This window comes from Heteronotia binoei, chromosome 5 (assembly GCF_032191835.1).
Source record: "Heteronotia binoei isolate CCM8104 ecotype False Entrance Well chromosome 5, APGP_CSIRO_Hbin_v1, whole genome shotgun sequence".
NCBI classification, from domain to species: domain Eukaryota; kingdom Metazoa; phylum Chordata; class Lepidosauria; order Squamata; family Gekkonidae; genus Heteronotia; species Heteronotia binoei.
Genome location: NC_083227.1, coordinates 100,300,706 through 100,320,287, shown reverse-complemented (window position 1 = coordinate 100,320,287; position 19,582 = coordinate 100,300,706). Strand labels below are relative to the sequence as shown.

At 40.8% G+C, this 19,582-nt stretch overlaps 1 protein-coding gene across 1 annotated transcript in view; it reads left to right on the top strand.

The window, feature by feature from the left end:
* The first annotated feature begins 519 nt into the window (after positions 1–519).
* The window catches only part of IPPK (inositol-pentakisphosphate 2-kinase), a 37,969-nt gene continuing 18,906 nt past the window's right edge, over positions 520–19,582 (top strand). Inside the window, exons 1-4 of the mRNA XM_060239883.1 lie at positions 520–831; positions 9,554–9,601; positions 11,596–11,691; positions 14,252–14,318. Of these exons, the coding sequence (XP_060095866.1) occupies positions 751–831; positions 9,554–9,601; positions 11,596–11,691; positions 14,252–14,318 (292 nt within the window). The 5' untranslated portion in view covers positions 520–750. The remainder of the gene's footprint in view (positions 832–9,553; positions 9,602–11,595; positions 11,692–14,251; positions 14,319–19,582) is intronic.

Sequence of the window (19,582 nt, the reverse complement as noted above, 5' to 3'; positions counted from 1 at the left end):
CTCAAATCCCCATTCACACCATGGAAACTCTCTGGGTGATTTTGGGCTAGTCACACACTCCCACAGGGGTGTTACAAGGATAAAATGGAGGTGAGGTGAATGATGTTTACTTTAGTTTCCCACTGGAGAGAAAGGCGAGGAATAAATGAATTAATTTTAAAAAGAAATTGAAAGAAAGCTAGGCGTGTCTACTTCTGCAGCCGATCTTGTTCAGATTAAAGTAGCATAGGCCCTAAAAAAACAGCAAGTGAGTATTATATTATGGGAGCTATTCCAGCGTCAACGATACAGGTAAACAAACCTAGCACACCACCGCCCTTCGTTATTATATATAAACGCCCTCAGTTTCCGACGATCGTGCGCATGTCCAAGAAGATTCTTCCCCACCCTATGGTGAGCGTTCTCCTATTCCAGCAATAAAGATGGCGAGGAAAAAGGCAGGAGCGGAAAAGCTGCCCACACTAAAGATGGGCAGTTAAGGAAGTCCCTCCCTGTTTCCTCTGCCATATATCCCTTTCTTGAATTGGTAATCTCCGGTTTGCCTCATGGCGGAAGGTGGAACTTCCTGCTCTGACCGGGGCACAAGGAAGGTGTGTGTCGGAAAACTACCAGATGGTTGATTCGTCGTGAGCTGACGGGGCGGGGGGAAGCACGTCGGTAAGCGGTTGCCGTAGAGCGGAGGCGGAGCAGCTCGGCCGGAAAGAGAGACGCCAGAGTGACTGGCTTGGTTTAGCTGACCGGCAGGCAGGGATGGAAGCGGAGAAGATGGACGAGAATGAATGGCGTTACCACGGCGAAGGCAACAAGAGCCTCGTCGTCTCGCACAGGAAGGTAAAGGCGGGCTGCAAGAAAGAGAGCTGGATTCGCGCGCTGCTCCGCCGTTGCTCTCGCGACCGTCCCGTGCTGGCCGCCAACGGCTGTCTCTCTCTCGTGTCCCGAGCAGCGTCTCTTCCTGCCCGGCCATCGGGAGCGGGGGGCGGGGGTGGTATCCTGGTAGTTCCAGTCGGGCGGTTTGAGGCAAGGCTGGGGAGAGAGAAGGACATTCTTTCTCGCCTCCCTCGCTTTTTTCTTGAGAGCTGCGGCCAGAGACCTTGAAATTCACCGCTGCTTTCTCTTCCCCGTCAGGAGGCTCGTTAGAAGGCAGAGGGGAGGAAAGTGGCGGGAGCATCTTTGCGTTCGGGCTGAGTGGAGAACGTGGCAGCCCAGTCTTTCTTTTCCACTTTCCAGACTTGCCAGTCTTCGGACTTTCGGTTTCGAAAAAGAATATTCACCGGGGGATAGAAAACAAACCGATGTCTGGTGGTACCTTTAAAGCCCTGTGGTGTTTTCAAGGCAGTGAAAATCCAGCGGAATATTAATCAGGGCATTTGTATTACAGTAGCTTAAATTGGGTGACCTTGTGTTTAAAAGTCAGAGGTGAGCGGAGGGATGGTGATGGTGTAAAATGCAAGCAGTTTTAAAGCTGATCGTAAACGGACTTGAGTCAGGCAGGGATTTCAGTTGCATGTTTCAGGGCAAATAAGTGAGATGGGGGATGTGATGTCCTGAAAGAAGAGTGTCTCTGTGTAATTACAGGGGTGAGAAATTACCAAAATACTTCAACTTGATATTTGGTGTTTTGAACAAGAGTTCTTCAGGGAAGTAATTTATAATCAGATTACAGACCTGTCTGGGGATGTGAATTCTAAAGAATATGCATACCCCTTTGGATTGTTTTTCATTTAATTGTGCTTGAACTGTTGGTGCCATGTAACATCATGGCTTTACTTGTCCCATGGCACCTGGAGAAGACTCTGAAACAGGTGTACATGAGTTTGTGCACTAAGATCCTATTTTAATCATGAGGTAACTATCCTTTTTGACTTCTTCCTATTTTCTGTAAGAGATCTTTCGAGGGCATTAATTTTGGCTTCATAGATTACCACAGCTACTTCATCCTTCAGTGTTAAAATGAACCATACATACATTTTTCCAGGCACGTTGTTAATTTTCCTGGAGAAAGGACAGCTTCCAGAAACCCATGTTTACATATGTTTTACAAACCAAATGTTTTGCTGACTAGTGTAAACCATTGACTGCTGGCTTGGTGTTGAGTGTTCCTTCAGTAAGGATACTTATTTGGCCTTACTGGAATGTAGTTCATTTCCTGCATGCACTAATTCCTACCACCTGTTATACCCTTTATTTTTCTTTTACACACACACACTAGTGAGTGTGAGAGAGTTAGCACACACTTGAGAGGATTACATAATTTGAGAACATTGACTTATGTTGGCTTCCCAGGGTATGTATCCAATTAGTAAAGCTAATGTATGGCCTTTATGCATAGTGACCTACTTTGACAGTTGAAAAACTAGCATTCAAAATTAGCCTTTACAGACAGCTTTAGAAAGAGGATCATAACATAGCAAAAGTGAGTGCCTTCATTTTGATTAGTTATCCCCCAGACCCCCTAGGTCCTACCTGACCAACATATACCACATGCCAGACATGTAGCAAACCGTGGATGTCCCATGAAAGCCTTCATTCTCTCTTGTCCTCAAAACAATACAGTTGGACCCTCATCAACTGCTCTTTTAAAGGATGTATTAATTGAAATATTGTCTCAGTGTGATCTATGAGAACTGGTCTTGAAAGGTAGCTGATTCTATTGTATGCAGAAGGCCCTGACCTGAGTTCTGATTAATTTAATCCTTTGGAAGATAACTTTGTGTTGGAGACCACAAGAAACTTCCATATTGGTAAATAATTTGGATACAGAGGTCAGCTGAATGGGAAGGGCCCTGAAAAAGCTTTCAGAGCTGCTAATAGAATAAAGACCAGTCTGCCCCACAACCTGAATTTCCTGTGTTAGTTGAAAACCAGTACTTGCTGCTGTTGTCTACTGATGCAGAATGTCACCTCTTTCTGCTTGCTAAAGTCATTTGCTTTGGAAAACAGAGTGAAAACCAGTTTTCTATGGAAGTAGCAGGAATGACTGCTTTAGGGTGGTACATACTTGGTGCTGCTCATCTAGTTAGAGTTCCTAGGGCTGAGGTACTGGTTTCCAGGCACCAGTCATCACATCATCTGGCTTGTGCTTTGTAGTAACCTGGAAGCTAGGTGACAGTGGGCGGTAGCAGCTTTATAAACACTTGCCCTTTGAAAGAAACAGAAGCAAGTTACATCCCATCAGATACATACCTGTCCCCAGTTTTAGAAAAAGGAAATGGCTTGGTTTTCATGTTTGCTGGATAACACAAAAATGGCGTGCTAAGTTTATAAGGTCACCATTGTTCCAATTTATTTATTTATTTAGATTTATATTCTGCCCTCCCCTGCAAGCAGGCTCAGGGCGGGTCACAAAAATATCAACACAACATTAAATTACACATTAAACCAATAATTAAGCAAAATAAAATAACATGTAAAAAAAAGAATTACAGTCAGATCAAAACATGATGGTAAGTATTCAGACAGTACTTAGCACTTTCTGGAAGAAGCTGATGTGATGATGGTTAGTAATGGTAGTGATCCGTTGATCACTTTGGGCAAGGCAAGTCACATCACAAGCACTGAGCAGTGTGAACATGTGAACAGGGGAAGCTGAGATGGATTTGACGTCTGCTTCTCAGGCCAAAGGCCTGGCAGAACAGTTCTGTTTCACAGGCCCTGGGAAAAACAGTGAAGCAAATAATTATGTCAGAATTGGAGGTAGGTGTGTAAACTTAGCTTGTTATTCCTGTTTGCATCTGTTAAAACATTTTCATTATGTTGCTTGCTAATTTGCTATTCAGCCTCTGCCTTGTGTATTTTATTTCATTGTATTTGAGAAAGCATGCATGCACATGAAAACTCATAGCTTGAATAAAACTTCGTTGGTCTTAAAGGTGCCACTGGACTCAAACTCTGTTTGCAATAATGTTATGGAAATTATGAGAGACTTAAAGTGCACAAAAATCTTTGTACATAGTGTATACGAGGGTAGCATAGTTAATCTGGGCACAATGAACAATTGGTATTTGCTTTCACGGATGAGCTCATGATAAAAGGCAAGTAGCCCAGTGAGCTTGTGTTGACAACAAGCCTGTTTTTCCTGACATGTTTGTCTATCAAAAGAATAAGACTTGTAAATACATTGTACTTAGGTTTTCTGCTTTGGCGGTAGTTGCCAGTGTGTGATAATGACTTCATGAAGCTGAAGGTGGAGTTTCTTGTGAAAAAGAAAAAAAAATGTATATAACTATGGTCAGCTTCTGCCAATAAATTTTCAATATACTAACTTTCAGCATATGTATAAAAGAATGATCACTCTGGGCATCTTTATAGAAAGGCACAAAGAACAGTTAGAATGAATCACAGGACAAAATAGTTTCCTTTGATGTTTACTTCATTGCAATATTTACCTTATTGCTTTCTGACAGAGTAAGGTAAACAACTTGTAATTCATATACATATCATTAAGATTTCACAGTATTATGAAATGCAAGTGGAGACCTGAAACAAAATAATTGTGTATTGTGGCTATGGAGGCATGGGGGGGGCCCTTCTCAGCTGCCCTCTTTAGACTTTTCTACTGACTTCTACTTGCTGAGTGGAAGCAAGGAATCCTTCTCACCCCCTATTCAGTACTTCCCCCCCCCCCTGGGGTCTCACTGGTTAGAACAGGGGTGGGGAACCATTTTCTGCCAAGGGTAATATGGATATTTATAACATCATTTACGGGCCATAAAAAATTATCAACTTAAAACAGTCCTCCGCTGAGATAGAATGATTCAGGCCAGCAAAATTAATGCAAATAATTGTTTTGCTATTTGAAGTCATGTGGGGAGAGCCTAATCTGGCGTGTGCGCACCGCTCCCCCACACCCACACACATCCAGCCTGCTGTCCTAAGCAAATGCATAGGTCCAGGGCTTTTTTGTAGAAAAAGCCCAGCAGGAATTCAGTATCATATTAGGCCACACCATCTGGGATAATCAAGTGCAAACTGAACTGTGACAGTAACTTCCAGGCCCTGCAGCAATTCTGGCCAACCAGCCAGGCCCCAGGGAGGCTACTGCACAGTACATCTGAGCCCTGTGATCCCTGCCTGGCCCTGGGGAGGCTGCTGCACAGCACAACTGGGCTCCATGATCCTCGCTGGCCAGCCAGGCCGCAGGGAGGCTGCCACATGGCTCGGTTCAGTCCAGCAATCCCGAGGGCCACACCAAGTGACCTGGAGGGCCGTATATGGCCCTCAGGACCGAGGTTTCCCACCTCTGGTTTAGAAGGAGGTGAGAAAGTTTAAAGAGGGCAATAGAGGTGGTGTGTGGATAGGAAGGAGCATCCTCACAATGATAGCAATCAGTTATTTGCAAATTGGAACACCTGTAGTTAGAATTGTAAGAGTGGAGTCCAGCAGCACCTTAAAGACTGACAAGACTTCCAGGATAAAGTTAGAGTTCAATGGCACCTTTTAAGATGAACGAAATTTTATTCAAAATATATACATTCATGTGCAAGCACACTTCTGTTTATTCTATTGCCTCAGACTGACCAAGAGCAAGACTTCCAGGATATATGCTTTTGAGTATGAAAGCTTCCTTCATTAGATACAAGTATGAATGAAGATCCCTGAGCCCTTAAATCCCAGTTAGAAGGTGGGAGGGGTGTTGCAAAGAAAGGAGGCAGAATGCAAAGATATAATGCAAAATATAATCAGCTTGATTTGAAATGATAGTATTTCCCTCCTTTTTAACTTCCCTTTTGACACTGTAGTGTGCTTGGCTCTCTGAAATTGACCATCTGGAGGTCTATTTAATTAATTAATTTACTTTAGATTTTTATCCCTCCATCTTCACAAGTGGACACAGGGCAGCTAACAATAATTTTAAAACACAATTTCAGATTACAATTTTAAAACGATAAAACTAAACAATTAAACAAAACTACATGGTTGGTGCTACTCAGAAAAATTTTGATACAGTAATTATTTGGTTCAAAACAAACAAATATTCTCAAATCAGTAGAGAATTATGTGTGGAACAGTTTGTAGCTAGCTTGACAGTGCACCTTTATGACTTGCTTGGTTATCAAATAACAATTATTTTGGTACATTTTATTTGTGTTTCCCTTAGTCACTTTTCATCTTAAAATTTCTCAAAATTGCTTTACTAAATGCAAGTGTTAATTATCTGTAAAGTTTTTGAAAGCACCTGGTGGAATGACTGTTGGTCAGGAAGGCTCTGCCATTCTGATTCTTCTGGGCCTGAGGTGCAAAATGAGAGTCATGCTAGCATAGCCAGAGCTGGACTAGTAATTGCAACAGGAATGCTTTCTGCATCAATGCCTTTTGTTTCATTTTTCTGCTGGACACTTGATATGAATTGTATTTTGGATCATTTTAAGTGAGTAGAGCAAGTGCCCATGTTGCAAATTTGAAATATGATGACACATTTGTCATTTGTAATAGACAATGATTTGCTGGAGAAACCCTTTTAGAACAGTTGATCTGAAGCACTGTAATGGTGAAGTCTCCCAAAGTAAAGAAACAAAAATAATTTCTCCTGGTGCTCTTTCGATTCAAGGTGTGTGGCAGAAGCACTAAAGAATACCGTAACAAGTCTCTTCAGTAAAATTTGAGATCCACAAGAGAATTAGAATGTTTAGTGTTGGGAGAAAGCATAGACATTGTGGGAATTTCAGAAACTTGGTGGAATGAGGAGAATCGGTGGGACACGGTGATTCCTGGATATAAGTTATATTGGAAGGATAAGGAGGGAAGGGTTGGAGGTGGGGTGGCTCTGTATGTCAGAGAGGGCATACGGTCCAGTAAGACTGAGATCAGAGAATTAGATTCCCTTTTAGAAATGCTTTGAGTTGAAATAGAGGGCCCAAAAGGAAATTTAACTATGCGAATTTGTTATCGCCCACCAAATCAAAAGAGAGAGGACGATTATAATATGATGAAAGGCTTAAAGTTAGAGTGTTGGACTGGATGGGCCATTGGCCTGATCTAACATGGCTTCTCTTATGTTCTTATGTCACACAGTGGCCAACCCCCCCCAGGTGCCATCAGGAGGTTCACAAGTGGGGCTAGAAGCCCTACCACTTTACCCCCCCCCCCAAACACCAAGGATACAGAGCATCACTCCTCCAGACAGTTCCAACAATGTACTGTGGCTAATAGCTACTGATGGACCTCTGCTCCATATTTTTATCCAATCCCCTCTTGAAGCTGGCTATGTTTGTAGCCACCACCACCTCCTGTGGCAGTGAATTCCATATGTTAATCACCTTTTGGGTGAAGAAGTACTTCCTTTTATCCGTTCTGGACTGCTCAGCAATTCCATTGAATGCCCACGAGTTCTTGTATGGTGAGAAAGGGAGAAAAGTACTTCTTTACTTTCTCCATCCCATGCATAATCTTGTAAACCTCTATCATGTCACCCCTCAGTCGATGTTTCTCCAAGCTAAAGAGCCCCAAGCGTTTTAACCTTTCTTCATAGGGAAAGTGTTCCAAACCTTTAATCATTCTAGTTGCCCTTTTCTGCACTTTTTCCAATGCTATAATATCCTTTTTGAGGTGCGGTGATCAGAATTGTACACAGTATTCCAAATGAGACCACAGCATCGATTGATACGGGGCATTATGATACTGTCTGATTTGTTTTCAATTCCCTTCCTAATAATCTCAGCATGAAAACAAACTTGTTTAATAGTTAACATTTTACATTAGGAACTTAAATGTTGCAAGAGCCTGGTTTTAAACAATTGGCTGCACATTCATAGTGCTGAATGCTGAGGTTCTGTGAATGGAATCACTGATGTATACTTTAGCCCTAAAAAACAGCTGAGAGGGCCTCTTATTGATTGGTTAAGGTAGTGCTGGAAAGCCGGCTTATTTTCTCTTCCCTTGTTGTTTACCCAGTTGGAAACAGTGTTCCCTCAGTTGCTTTAAGCTTGTGTGTGTGTTGGGGGACAATGGTCATAATAAAACTAATGGTCAATTTTTCCTTGCTGGGGTTTTAGTCAGCCCAAAGGAAAGTGCTTTCACTTTCCCTAGTGCTTAGGTCCCAATTAGTGGGGGGATTAATTTGGCTGTCTTTTAGGGCCAAATCAAACATCAGAAGCTCTAATTGCAGAACTCCAATGTTGCATGTACTTGGCCATAGTGGTCTTAGAGCTAAACTTGTGGATTTAAAGTATGATTTTTTTATCATAATTGTCCATAATTATATGAGCAATGGTGGGGAGGGAAGTACTTCTCTCCTGATCAGATTATGAATCCTTTCATTAATCTAAAGTATGTTACTGTTTGAGAGTTTGGGTCTTGGTTTAGTTTCTAATCTGGCAGATTTGATTCTACGTTAAGTACATGGAATGCTAACTCCACTCAGCAATGCTTTCCTGTTGTTGCTACTAAAGCACAGCAGCAGTGGGGCTTCCATATTTTGGTTTCCCCCTCATTTTATTTGTTCAGTCTCTGTAACAGCTATTCCTGCTCTGTGTACAACTGGTGGCTTTTAAATCAGTAACAGATATCTATTTATCAATGTGTTAATTATAATTTTTAAATCCCTCCCCCCATTAAAACAGTAGGAAATGGCTATCATGGAAGCAGGGCAGGGAAAATGATGTAAATATGGGTGAAACTGGGAAAAATTGGATTTTCCCACCTACTAGGCCTCTATCTGCTTTTTTGTGATCTTTCCCAAAACATTGCAGGAGAGGTTTTATGCCTGAGAGGTTTTATGAAAGCACAATGATACTTTTGGGAAGAAGGGGGAAAAACTTGCTTCCCAACAGTAACAACTTGTCTGTAAGTGACCTATGCTGTGAACAAAGTGAGAACACCTTTGCTTCCTTCAGGTTTCTGGGAAGTGCTGTGTATAAACTGGCAACAGGTGAACTCCTTTGATCTACAATCTACTTCCAATGCATGACTCTCAAGACCAGCTGTGAGCTAGTTCCAAGAATAGCTGTCAAGCCATAAGAGCCCTTGTTGTGGAATGTTGTTTTGACAACCTCTTCTTCAGGAGAAAGTCACATATAGCTGTAGCTCTCCCTAAAGCATAGTTCAATATACATTTATTTTCAAAATACGGTTTATGTGTAATAGATAGGTTTTGGAGTTATTATTAGCTGTATTTTGAAAAAAAATGTATTGATCTAGACTTTGGGGAGGAATATATATTGTGAATAAGCATGTTGAACGTTTCCCCTGCAGATGTCATGGTTACAGTCTTTAGGTATTGTTTTTTGTCTGATCTGTCGGATAAAACCTGTGTACCTTCTGCTTGCCTTGATGCTGTTTTGGTGCATCCTTTCTTTTTCTTTGACACAGAAGGCAGATGGAATGCTGAGTTAAATGGACTCACCTGATCCATGAAGAAAATCCTTGCATTCTTATGGTCACTTGTAATGTAATGGAAACTAAGCAGAAAAACAGAATTCCCAGCAAGTATATTCCTAGCTGACAAGTGAAGAAAGAGATGTTTAATTTGTTTGAAGTAATTTTACTGAAGTAGTTGACTTACCTTAAAATGGCTAAATTAGAAAGCTATACTAATGTAACACAAATGTCTTTTCAGCGTTGCATAGTACTGCGTTTCTTGAAGTTTCCCCCAAACCGAAACAAGGTGAGATACTGTGATTTGTTACTTTTTGTCCAGTGTTTAAAGAGAAGGCATGTTTAATATGGCCCTCCAAGGAAAGAGTATTATGCTGATTTTGGGTCTATTATCCATGATTTTCATAGACTTGAGGAAGCTTCTAACCTTAATAATTCATAAGATGTTCACTTAAAAACAATGAATTCTAAAGGCTTCTTAAACTTTCTTGCTTTTTAAAAATTTATGTATAACATACATTTACTTATTGTCAAATTATGGGAAAGCTAGGGAGAAAAAAAAACCTTTTCTTCTGTCCTGAAACTCCTCACTCCCCCCCCCCCAAACCACAGATGGGAGTGCTGCATAATGGTAGGAAGCTCCTGTGAAAGGCTAACAGGAGACCTGAACAGGTCCTGGGGATATGTTAAGAGTATTCATACTCATTGAAGAGATTACATCATATGTCTCCCCCCCCGCCCCCCGCTTCCCATGAGCAAAGTATATAGTTGCTAATTAGTTCCTCTGAGCTACTTACTTGACCAGGACAGCAGCATCTTGCGGTTTCCCCCTTCTCTCCATCTGTTTATCTAAAACACCGGCTCTTGAGCCATCCATTTCCAATTTGTTTGCACAATATATTTGCAGGAATTACACTCAGTATTTTTCTTTCTTCCTTCAATAGGAATTTTACACATTACTTATAAATTTCTTTATAATTTCCTTGCAAACTATCCCATTTTGAGAATCGGATCTTCATTTTACTCTAGAATACTAAAATGTTTGCCACTTATCTATTAGCATTCCCAGCTGGCTATCCAGAAAGGCAGGGTCACTTTTGGAAAGCTGATGGTGCTACTTTTATAGGTTTTCTTAATGCTGCTTAGCTTTTCTTTTATTTTTTTGGTGAGCCAGGACTATTGGCATATTACATTTATTTGTTTATGATCACATCCTTATTTGTGGTGATCTTGCAACATTAAAATTATTTTAATCTTATAAGGGCTCAAACATTGCAAAAAATAAAAATGCCTATCTAAACAGCTAAGAAGTGCCCTGATCTGATATCCCAGACAAGCCTGATCTCATCAGATCATGAAAACTAAGCAGGGCTGGCCCTGGCAAATACTTGGATGGGAGACCTCCAGAGAATACCAGGAGTTGGGAGGCAGGCTATCAAGCCACTTCTCTGAATGTCTTCCATGCCCCAGTAGGAGTCGCCAGGAGTTGCCATGACTTCCAGGCATGGGCATATACATACACATGCACACACACAAAAATGCAAAAAACAAACAGCTAAGAAGTTACAAAAGTTTAAGCCATTACTATTATATGAAAACTAAGTTTCTTTGCAGGAAAAGATCTTGTCATATAGTTCCTGGGTATAATGTTGAATATTTTAGTTGTATATATATTTAAAATATTCCTTTTATATTTTCTGTTTTGCCTTTCATTGATATCTCTTACCCTATTCATTGCTGTCAGCCTATGAGCTGGAAATTACAGGTCAACGACGAAAAAGTATCCTTAAAGCTTATTATATTGAGGTGACGGTACTTAGTGAATTCACAACTCCAGTGTGTAGTTGGGACCTCTGTGAATCTGTTCCTTTTACTAACTTTTGTAAATATATTTTGAACAAGCATTTCTTTGCCAGCTGGATTTTGAAAACAACTCCCTCCCAGTGGTTGATACTGAAGTTTGGTCAAATCTGAGCTGCTATTCAATCATGTGGTCTCCTTGTTTGCTGATGCAGAAAGACAGATTGATTTAGAACATTTGTATGCTACTTCTCCTGAACCTGCTCATGGCAGTTTATAACTAAAACTAAATGATTGCATTAATTTCTGATATGTAGGTTTCTTTTGCTTGGAAGAACATTGTATATAAGTTGTGGACTTTGCAAGTTTAAGGTATCCTTGTGCACATTGGTTGACAGCCTCTTGTTTTCAAGTCACTTGAATGTAACTGGTATTGCTTATTAATGCTGTGACCTGTTTGAACATCTAATCTATTTTTTTTAGACACCAGAAGAGATCTTTCACCAGCTTCAGAATATAGTACACTTTGGCAAGCACATTATGAAGCAGTTTTTTGGGGAGAAGTATGTTCATTATGGGGTAACTATGCTTTATTGTTTTTTGTAATATTGACCTACCATTGTTTCTTTGTAAAGTTCTATCAATAGTACAAAGAATGTGAGAAGTATTCATGCTTAACTTTCAGGTCACAGAACATAGAACAATGGCTATTCAGAGAACACAGGCTCCTGTTGATATCTTTAGACATATTATGCTTTAATCTTCAACACAAAAAGCTGGTGGATAGCTGCAGGAGGAGGAGGAGGAGGACTTCCCTGCTCTCCTGAATGAAGCTCTGTGTTGTTTGGCTACAAATTAGAATATTACCTGATCATTATAGGTTATGTTTCAGTTGAGAAGGAGAGTATGAGAAGTGGTTCATCTTGAGGAGATCACCTAAATTTGCTCTCCCTCAAGCCTCCAAATGTTGAGGTGGAAAGAATTTATAAAAAAGATGCTGTGTATTCAGGCTGATTTCATATATATATATATAAAAGTGTGTCAGCAGAGGATGGAAGATTAAACATTTTTTTGTATGTAAATGTTAAAATACCATATTGGTGAAAACAGACCTGCATGTAAGCGAAGTGGATTAACTATTACATTTTCCCATGTAAACTTTGCCACCTGTTGCCTGCATCCTTATCCAAGTAAGAATCAAAATGGATTGAGCTTTTATATAAATATTTGCTGTGCCAAATACTTGACAGCAATTATATATTTTTTAAAACTGCAGTTTCCTTAGTACAGTGGAAAGGATTATCAGCCCTGCCCTTTCAGGGTGGAGAGAGAACCTTATTAGGACCTCCTCCTATCATCCTGTTCTCTTATCCTACAGCTGAAATATTTAAAACTGATGATTCATGTTGTTGGTGCCACATGCATCTGGCTGATAATATTAACTGAGGAAAATAAACTTTCAAATGCTGGATCTGTGGCAAAACAGATAAATGGTATGAAGAGAGAAAAAATGAATTAGAAAAACCTGCAATGTTGCTTAATGAACTGTGCCAGATGGTATGAACTTTTGATGATGTAAGGATAGATAGATAAAAGCTGGAATGTGTCATCACTTGAGGGAGCTCTCCTTACAATTCTGAATCCCTTTTATAGAGCCATATTAAAAACAGCTAAAACCAATAGAATGATTTTTATTCTGAAATGTTTTTAAAGCTTTTTCTTGTTCTTTAGTGTCCTAATGCTGAAATGTTATTATTTTTACAATTGAGAGTAGTAAAAGGAATAGTTCGGAGAATTGTACCAAGAGGTGCTGAGCACTATACCAACATCCCTCATGCTGTATAACAGCCAGGGTTCAGTTGAATACTGCCCAGTACCAAGGGAGAACCCTTCCCGTGCCTTCCTGTACATACTACTGATCAATATTTATTTTAAAACATACACCACTTTTAAATACTTATTTTCAAACAAACAGCCCTAACTCTGCTGCCAGGATTTTGACTTAAAACAATAAAAACATGACTGAGCAAGCGTTTCAACAATTAAAAGCAGCTCATTAATTGGATAAAAGTATTAAAATCTCCCTCCCCCAACCCAACCCAAAACAGTAGTACCAACCTTGAGACCAGCAGTATACTTAAATGTTATCAGATAGAGAAATAGTTCTAGGTGGGAAGGGAAAAAAATAATTGTGTTAGCCTGGTGCCAAGTTGATGCCTTAGGTGCCAGGAAAAATACATTTATGTTTTCCCAAGCCTTTGGATAAATTGCCTTCTCCTTTCCTCAAGCCATGGTGCTTTGTAATGAAGCACCTCTGTCAGGAGGGATCACTACAGCAAAAGGCTTTTTGCTTACCCAACCTCATGCCTGAAAGTTGGGGCTTATAGGGAAAGACCTCTCAAGATGACGTGAAATGGCCTGCAGGAAGAATTTGCTGTACTTTTTAGGTGCTCTGGTCCCAGCTGATGTAAGGCTTACAGACAGCCTTCAAAGTCCCTTATATAAAATACTTTGCAGTAGTTTAGCCTGGATCTTATTAGGGTATGGATGACTGTGTCCAAAAATTGCATCTCAAGAAAGGACTGCTACTGGTGTACCCAACCGGCTTGCTACAAGCCGCAGAAGAGACTGGTACCTTCATCCTCAGAACTTCAAAGCTGCAACTCTGCTCCATGACAGGGAAGACTGTAGTGTTCAAAACTGAAATGCTGAGTGGCCTTTTTGGCCATCAGCACCTCAGTGCTATCTATCTTGAGTTTCAGTTTATTGGCCCTCATCCTGCTCATTGCTGCATCCAGGTAATGTTTCAGGACACCCCTGTCACCTGACTCATTTAAAAAGAAGAAATAGAATTGGGTTTCATCCAAATATTCATGACTGCTTGCTCCAAATGTCTGGATGATATCTGTTAGCGTTTTCCCATTAAAGCTAAACAGCATCACCGGGGGGGGGGGGGGGGGGGGAGTTGCCATAGCTTAGTTTATAGACTCCCTTTTTGTTTACATTTTTTCATACTCTCATCCATTCAAAGCAACTTTGATGTGGCTCCATTATAATAATTTTTGAAATGCTACAGGAATTATTTCTCTGTCTATGAAGCTGTTGATAAAAATGTAATTGTAAAATGGTTGATTTTTAGGAGGTTGTGCATCTATCTTTGGACTTTGTAAGACAGCTTTGTTTAAAGATCCAGTCAGAGCGCCCAGGTAAGGAACTTAAAATGTGGTATTATGATAAATTTGCTCCATTAAGAGGATCGCTGTCAAAGGAAGTAGGAGATAAACTGAAGAGGATTACGATTCGAGAATTGAAAGAGGTTTGGGGTACTGATGGGGTGAAGAAAGAGGAGTATAATATTTTGAATAATATTAATTGGTTGTTAAAAAGTCAAATCTCCTCATTGTTGAAGGAGGAAGAAATTAAAAATATTGGTAAAAGAATTAATACTCCCTTTGAAAAATTGGTGAAAGAGTATGGAGAAGATAAATCAAAAATAGTTTCAAAATTGTATAAGATTTTATTAGGTACAGGGAAATCCCCGAGAGAATTTTTGAAGGAATATTGGGAAACAGATATTGAAGATAAAATTTTAGATGAAGATTGGGAGAGGATTTTTAGATTACCTCCCTTTGTTACAACATCTAGGTTAATGCAGGAGCAGGGATTGAAGATGATACAGAAATGGTATTATACACCCATTAAGATGTATTATATTTTTAAATCAGGGAGTAAAAATTGTTGGAGGAAATGTGGAGAAATTGGAACTTTCAGTCACATGTGGTGGGATTGTCCCTTAGTGAAAAAATTCTGGGTTCAGGTTGGCATAGAGATGACAAAGATTATGGGAAGGAAAATAAGTATATCTAAAGCAATGGCAATTATTAATTTGGATGGTGTGGGATTAGGATCAAAAGAGGATAGTAAATGGATTAATTTGATGTTAGTAGCAGCAAGACAAGTGATAGCAAGGAATTGGAAAGAACCTGAGGAACTGACAATTAATCACTGGAGGGATAAAATGAATAATATAATAATATTGGAGTATTTAACGATGAAGATATGAAGAATGAATGGATTAAAGGTTAGGGAACAAGAGGAGGGCTGGTTTAGAAAGATGGTGAGGTATCTGGAAAAGTTTAAACAATTTAAGACGATTGGTTGGTTAATAAGGAAATGAATGGATAAGAAGGTTAAATAGAGGGAAGGAGTTGTATTTGGATGAAATGTTTATAATTATGTATCTATGGCCTGGGACCCTCACAGAGGTGTAGTGGTGTTGGAATATATAACAATAAAATTTTAAAAATTAAAAAAAAAAACTTAAGTGATATAAGCGCTTGCATAAAATGTTAATCTTGCTTTTGATTGTTCTTAACTATTTATTTAAAAAACTTTTGTTTTTTAATCTCTATTTTAAATTACCTGAAGGCACTTATTTCTTATACCACAAGAGAAGGGGGAAAGACAAACCTGCACTTAGCTACTTATTATTATGGAAGGTGGCAGTAGGGCTACTTTTCCTTCGCCTCTTCTGAGGGAGAGAAAAATAGCTACATTTCCTGCCTTCAGAATGGGGAGTCCCTATGCTCTGAGGACAGCAATGTGCAGCTTGGAATGCAGCAGATAGTGCTACATGTAGTCTCATAAATGGGGCTGTATCTTAAACAAGGCTTCATCTGGATGGGTGAACCTCATCCTGGTAGGATGGGTTCCCCTAGTTATTTTGGCAGGCATGTGATCTCTGACCTTTCATTTGGTCATCTTTAAGCATTCTAGGGCATGGTACGTGTGTGAAAATGGGTTTCAGATGGACTCTGGCTACCTGACAAGGTTGTATTCTGTGTAGGGATGTAATTGCAAGTCTGAAACCCCTAGTTTGTTCTGTAAGTCTATTTAGAAATAAATTTGTATCTTCCTCTTGTTCTGTAAGTTTATTTAGGAATAAATTTGTATCTTCCTCTTGTGTAACAGGGTCTAAATCAAGGGTGGAAAGGTACCCGCTGGATATTTTGAAAAACTTTTTTACAGTAAGAGTTGTTCAACAGGGGAATCAGCTACTTAGGGAGGTGGTGAGTTCCTCCTCACTGGCAGTCGTTATGCAGTGGCTGGACAAACACTTGTCAGGGATGCTCTCCAGGCTGATCCTGCATTGAGCAGGAGGTTGGATTAGATGGCCTGTATGACCCCTTCCAACTCTGTGATTCTATAATTCTAGGGCAACAGATTAAAGATCCTGTATGCAACCAGCTCTGCTTTCAGATCTTGATGGTTACCTCTCTTTACAGCACCACCTGAACAAGCCTTTGGATGTATAGGAATGGGGAATACCTCATTCCATGATATTGGAGTGTGAAAGATTAGGAGTTAGGTCCCCTTTTCTCTGGATGTATGGTCACCCATCTCTCTCTCCCTCCTGTGGGAAAGTATGAGGTATATGTGCACATTTTGAAGTAAACATGTGAAAAGTAAATTTTTAAGTCTGCATATTAGTTAACAGTTAAAGCAGTGTTTTGGAAAGGCAGTCAGGACCACGAAAACAAATAGACATTCTTTCAAAATAAACTTGTCCTGAGTTAAACTTGCCGTCATTAAGGATTTTTTTTTTTAAAAAGAAATCATAGTACAATGGCCTGTTATATATTGGCTGAAGCTGGCTCACTCCCCATTTGGATGCAAAATAATTAAAGCCTTAGACTTTTCTGCAAGACAGAGATTTTGCTGGATATTAGAATGTTCATTTTTTGCTGGCTAAATTTTTATCCCTCTGATTAATGCAGACTTTGTGGCTTTTAATTCTGTGGGGTAAATTATTTATCTTCATAAACTTTCCAGCTGCTGGCGCTGGCAAACTGTTGCTTGTAAGCAGCATACAACAAATACTCTTGTGGTTATGAAACAGTTTACAATTCCAGTTTTTCCCCACTTAGCCTCATGCATCTGATTAGCTCCATGCCTTGCATCAGGCACAAGGTAAATTAAAACCTTTTTTTCTCAGAAAGTATTCTATAGGACCGACTGTGTCTTATTTAAAGTAAAGATTGCTGTGATAATGACATTAACTTTTCGTGTTGTTACAGTAACTCTTGTAAGGTAGATTAGGTGAGAGGGTGAATTGCCTGAAGCGCTGTGAGCTGCATCAGATCCCCAACTTTCATGCTCAGCAGTGTGCCACTGTATTGCATTGGTTCTGGGTAGGTTACAAGTGAAGCTAATTGCCCCAGCCCTTATTTTGCAGTCATCATTATATTCTCTGCAAGAGTTGCTTCTAGAGTTCATTGTGACAAGGTACAAGGAACTCTAATCAGTCTGAACTGCAGGGAGATCTTTCTACTACTCTGTAGGGATTTGGTTGTATTTATAGAAAAACTTGTTAAATAGGCAGCATTCTCATTTTTTGTGAATAAGGCAAACCTTGGAGTCACAAAGGAAAAATGGATTCTGGCTGTGTTCAGCTGCACTAGAGAGGATAGGTCAGAAAAATATTTGAGAGCCACAAAGTTTTAGGCAGATTTTATCAATGTATCTAATTCTGAACCTGCCTCCATGTGCAAATTGGGGCAGGTGGGAGAAGACAGATTTTTCGGCAAACTTGGGGGAACCCCCCCCCCAAATGTTTGCAGAATATACAGAAACCCTACATGGAAGAGGTTGGGGTTAATACCCCTCCAGGAGACCTATCTTTGCTTACACAGAACTGCCACTGCCAGCCTGTAAGGTGGGCAGGGTCTGAGTAAATGTTGGGAGGGGGGAGAGAATGATTGACTGTTGGCAAAGGAGGAGGGAGAAAGTAAGATGTGGGTGGACAGAGAAAGTGAGAGAAGAGGTGGGGGATGAGGAAAGAGAGACTGAGCAAAGGGGTGGGGGAGAGGGGAAGATGAAATGCGGGGGGTGGGAATGGGATGTCTTCTTCCCCAAGTTCCTTGTGGGTTCCCACTTGTAATTAGTATATAATATAAAATAATACATGGAGGCTTAACTCCATCAAATTAAAAAAAGACAGGTTGCTTACCTGTAACTGTAGATCTTCGAGTGGTCATCTGTGCATTCACACTCATGGGATAGAGTGCCTGCGCTGATCCCCGAATCGGTACCAAAAAAGCCCGGGATTTTTTCGCGCTTGGCACCAACGGGCATGTGCAGGCGTCCCAGTGTGCATGCTCGCCGGCGCCAGCACGAGGATCCCGCCAGTTCCTTCCTGACCGCTGGAAGCCCCCTAACATAGGGAGACCGTCAGCAGTGGGGAAGGAGGGCGGGTAGTGTGAATGCACAGATGACCACTCGAAGATCACAGTTACAGGTAAGCAACCTATCTTCTTTGTGGTCTCTGTGCTTTACACTCATGGGAGATTAGCAAGCAAGACATACCTGGAGGCGGAAAGACGGTCAACCAGAAGAAACAGCTTGCAGCACCATAGCCCCCAGACGAGTCCTCTGTTGAGCATGCACGTCCAGTGCGTAGTGCTTCATAAAGGCATGCGGAGAGGACCAGGTGGCAGCCTTGCAAACATCTGTCAGGGAAATGCCTTTCAGGAACGCCATCAATGTCGCCATCGCTCTTGTAGAGTGTCTGCGAATAGGCCCAGGTAATGGCTTCTTAGCCAACAAATAACACAGTTTAATAGTCTCAGTCATTTCGAAAGCCGCTGAGACGAGATCCTGGAACCTAATTTAGGAGCAGCATAAGAAACAAAAAGCTGCTGGTCCTTCGAAAACTCTTGGAGCGACTTAAATAAAACAATAAAGCACGCTTCACATCTAGAGCATGCAACCTACGTTTCTCATCCGAGGAAGGTGTAGGATGAAAAGTGGGCAACCAAACTTCTAAGTTGAGGTGGAACTGAGAAACCACCTTGGGGAGAAAAGAAATATCAGGAGCTAACGACACTCCAGCCTCCTGAAAAACTAGATATGGGTAGTCACAACGCATAGCTCCCCTGCATGGCGTGCAGATGTAATGGCTACCAAAAAAGCAGTCTTCCAAGATAGAAGCTGTAACGAACATGTGGCCATTGGCTCAAAAGGACGTCGAGTCAGCCTGTCCAACACTAAAGTCAAATCCCACAACTGTGGGGGTGATCTCAATGGAGGATGAAGCCTAAGCAAACCCTTCAAAAACCTCTTAGAATGAGGGTGTGCAAAAACAGAGTGCCCCTCAACTGGTTCATGGAACGCAGAAATTGCTGCCAAATAAACCTTGATGGAAGAAAAAACAAGGCCAGCATCCACCAGAGATAACAAAAACTCAAAAATTACCGACAATCCCACCCTTTGGGGGGGAAACTGAGGGATCAACTAAGAACTGCAAAAACCTCCGCCACTTCCTATCATAGGAGGCGCGGGTAGAAAGTTTCCTGCTGTTCAAGAAAACATGTTGGACTCTGCTAGAGAACCCACAGGGTCGATGAACCACACTGTCAGCTTCAGGTGGGGTACGTTGTGATGGAGTACATGACCGCCATGAGCTGACAGA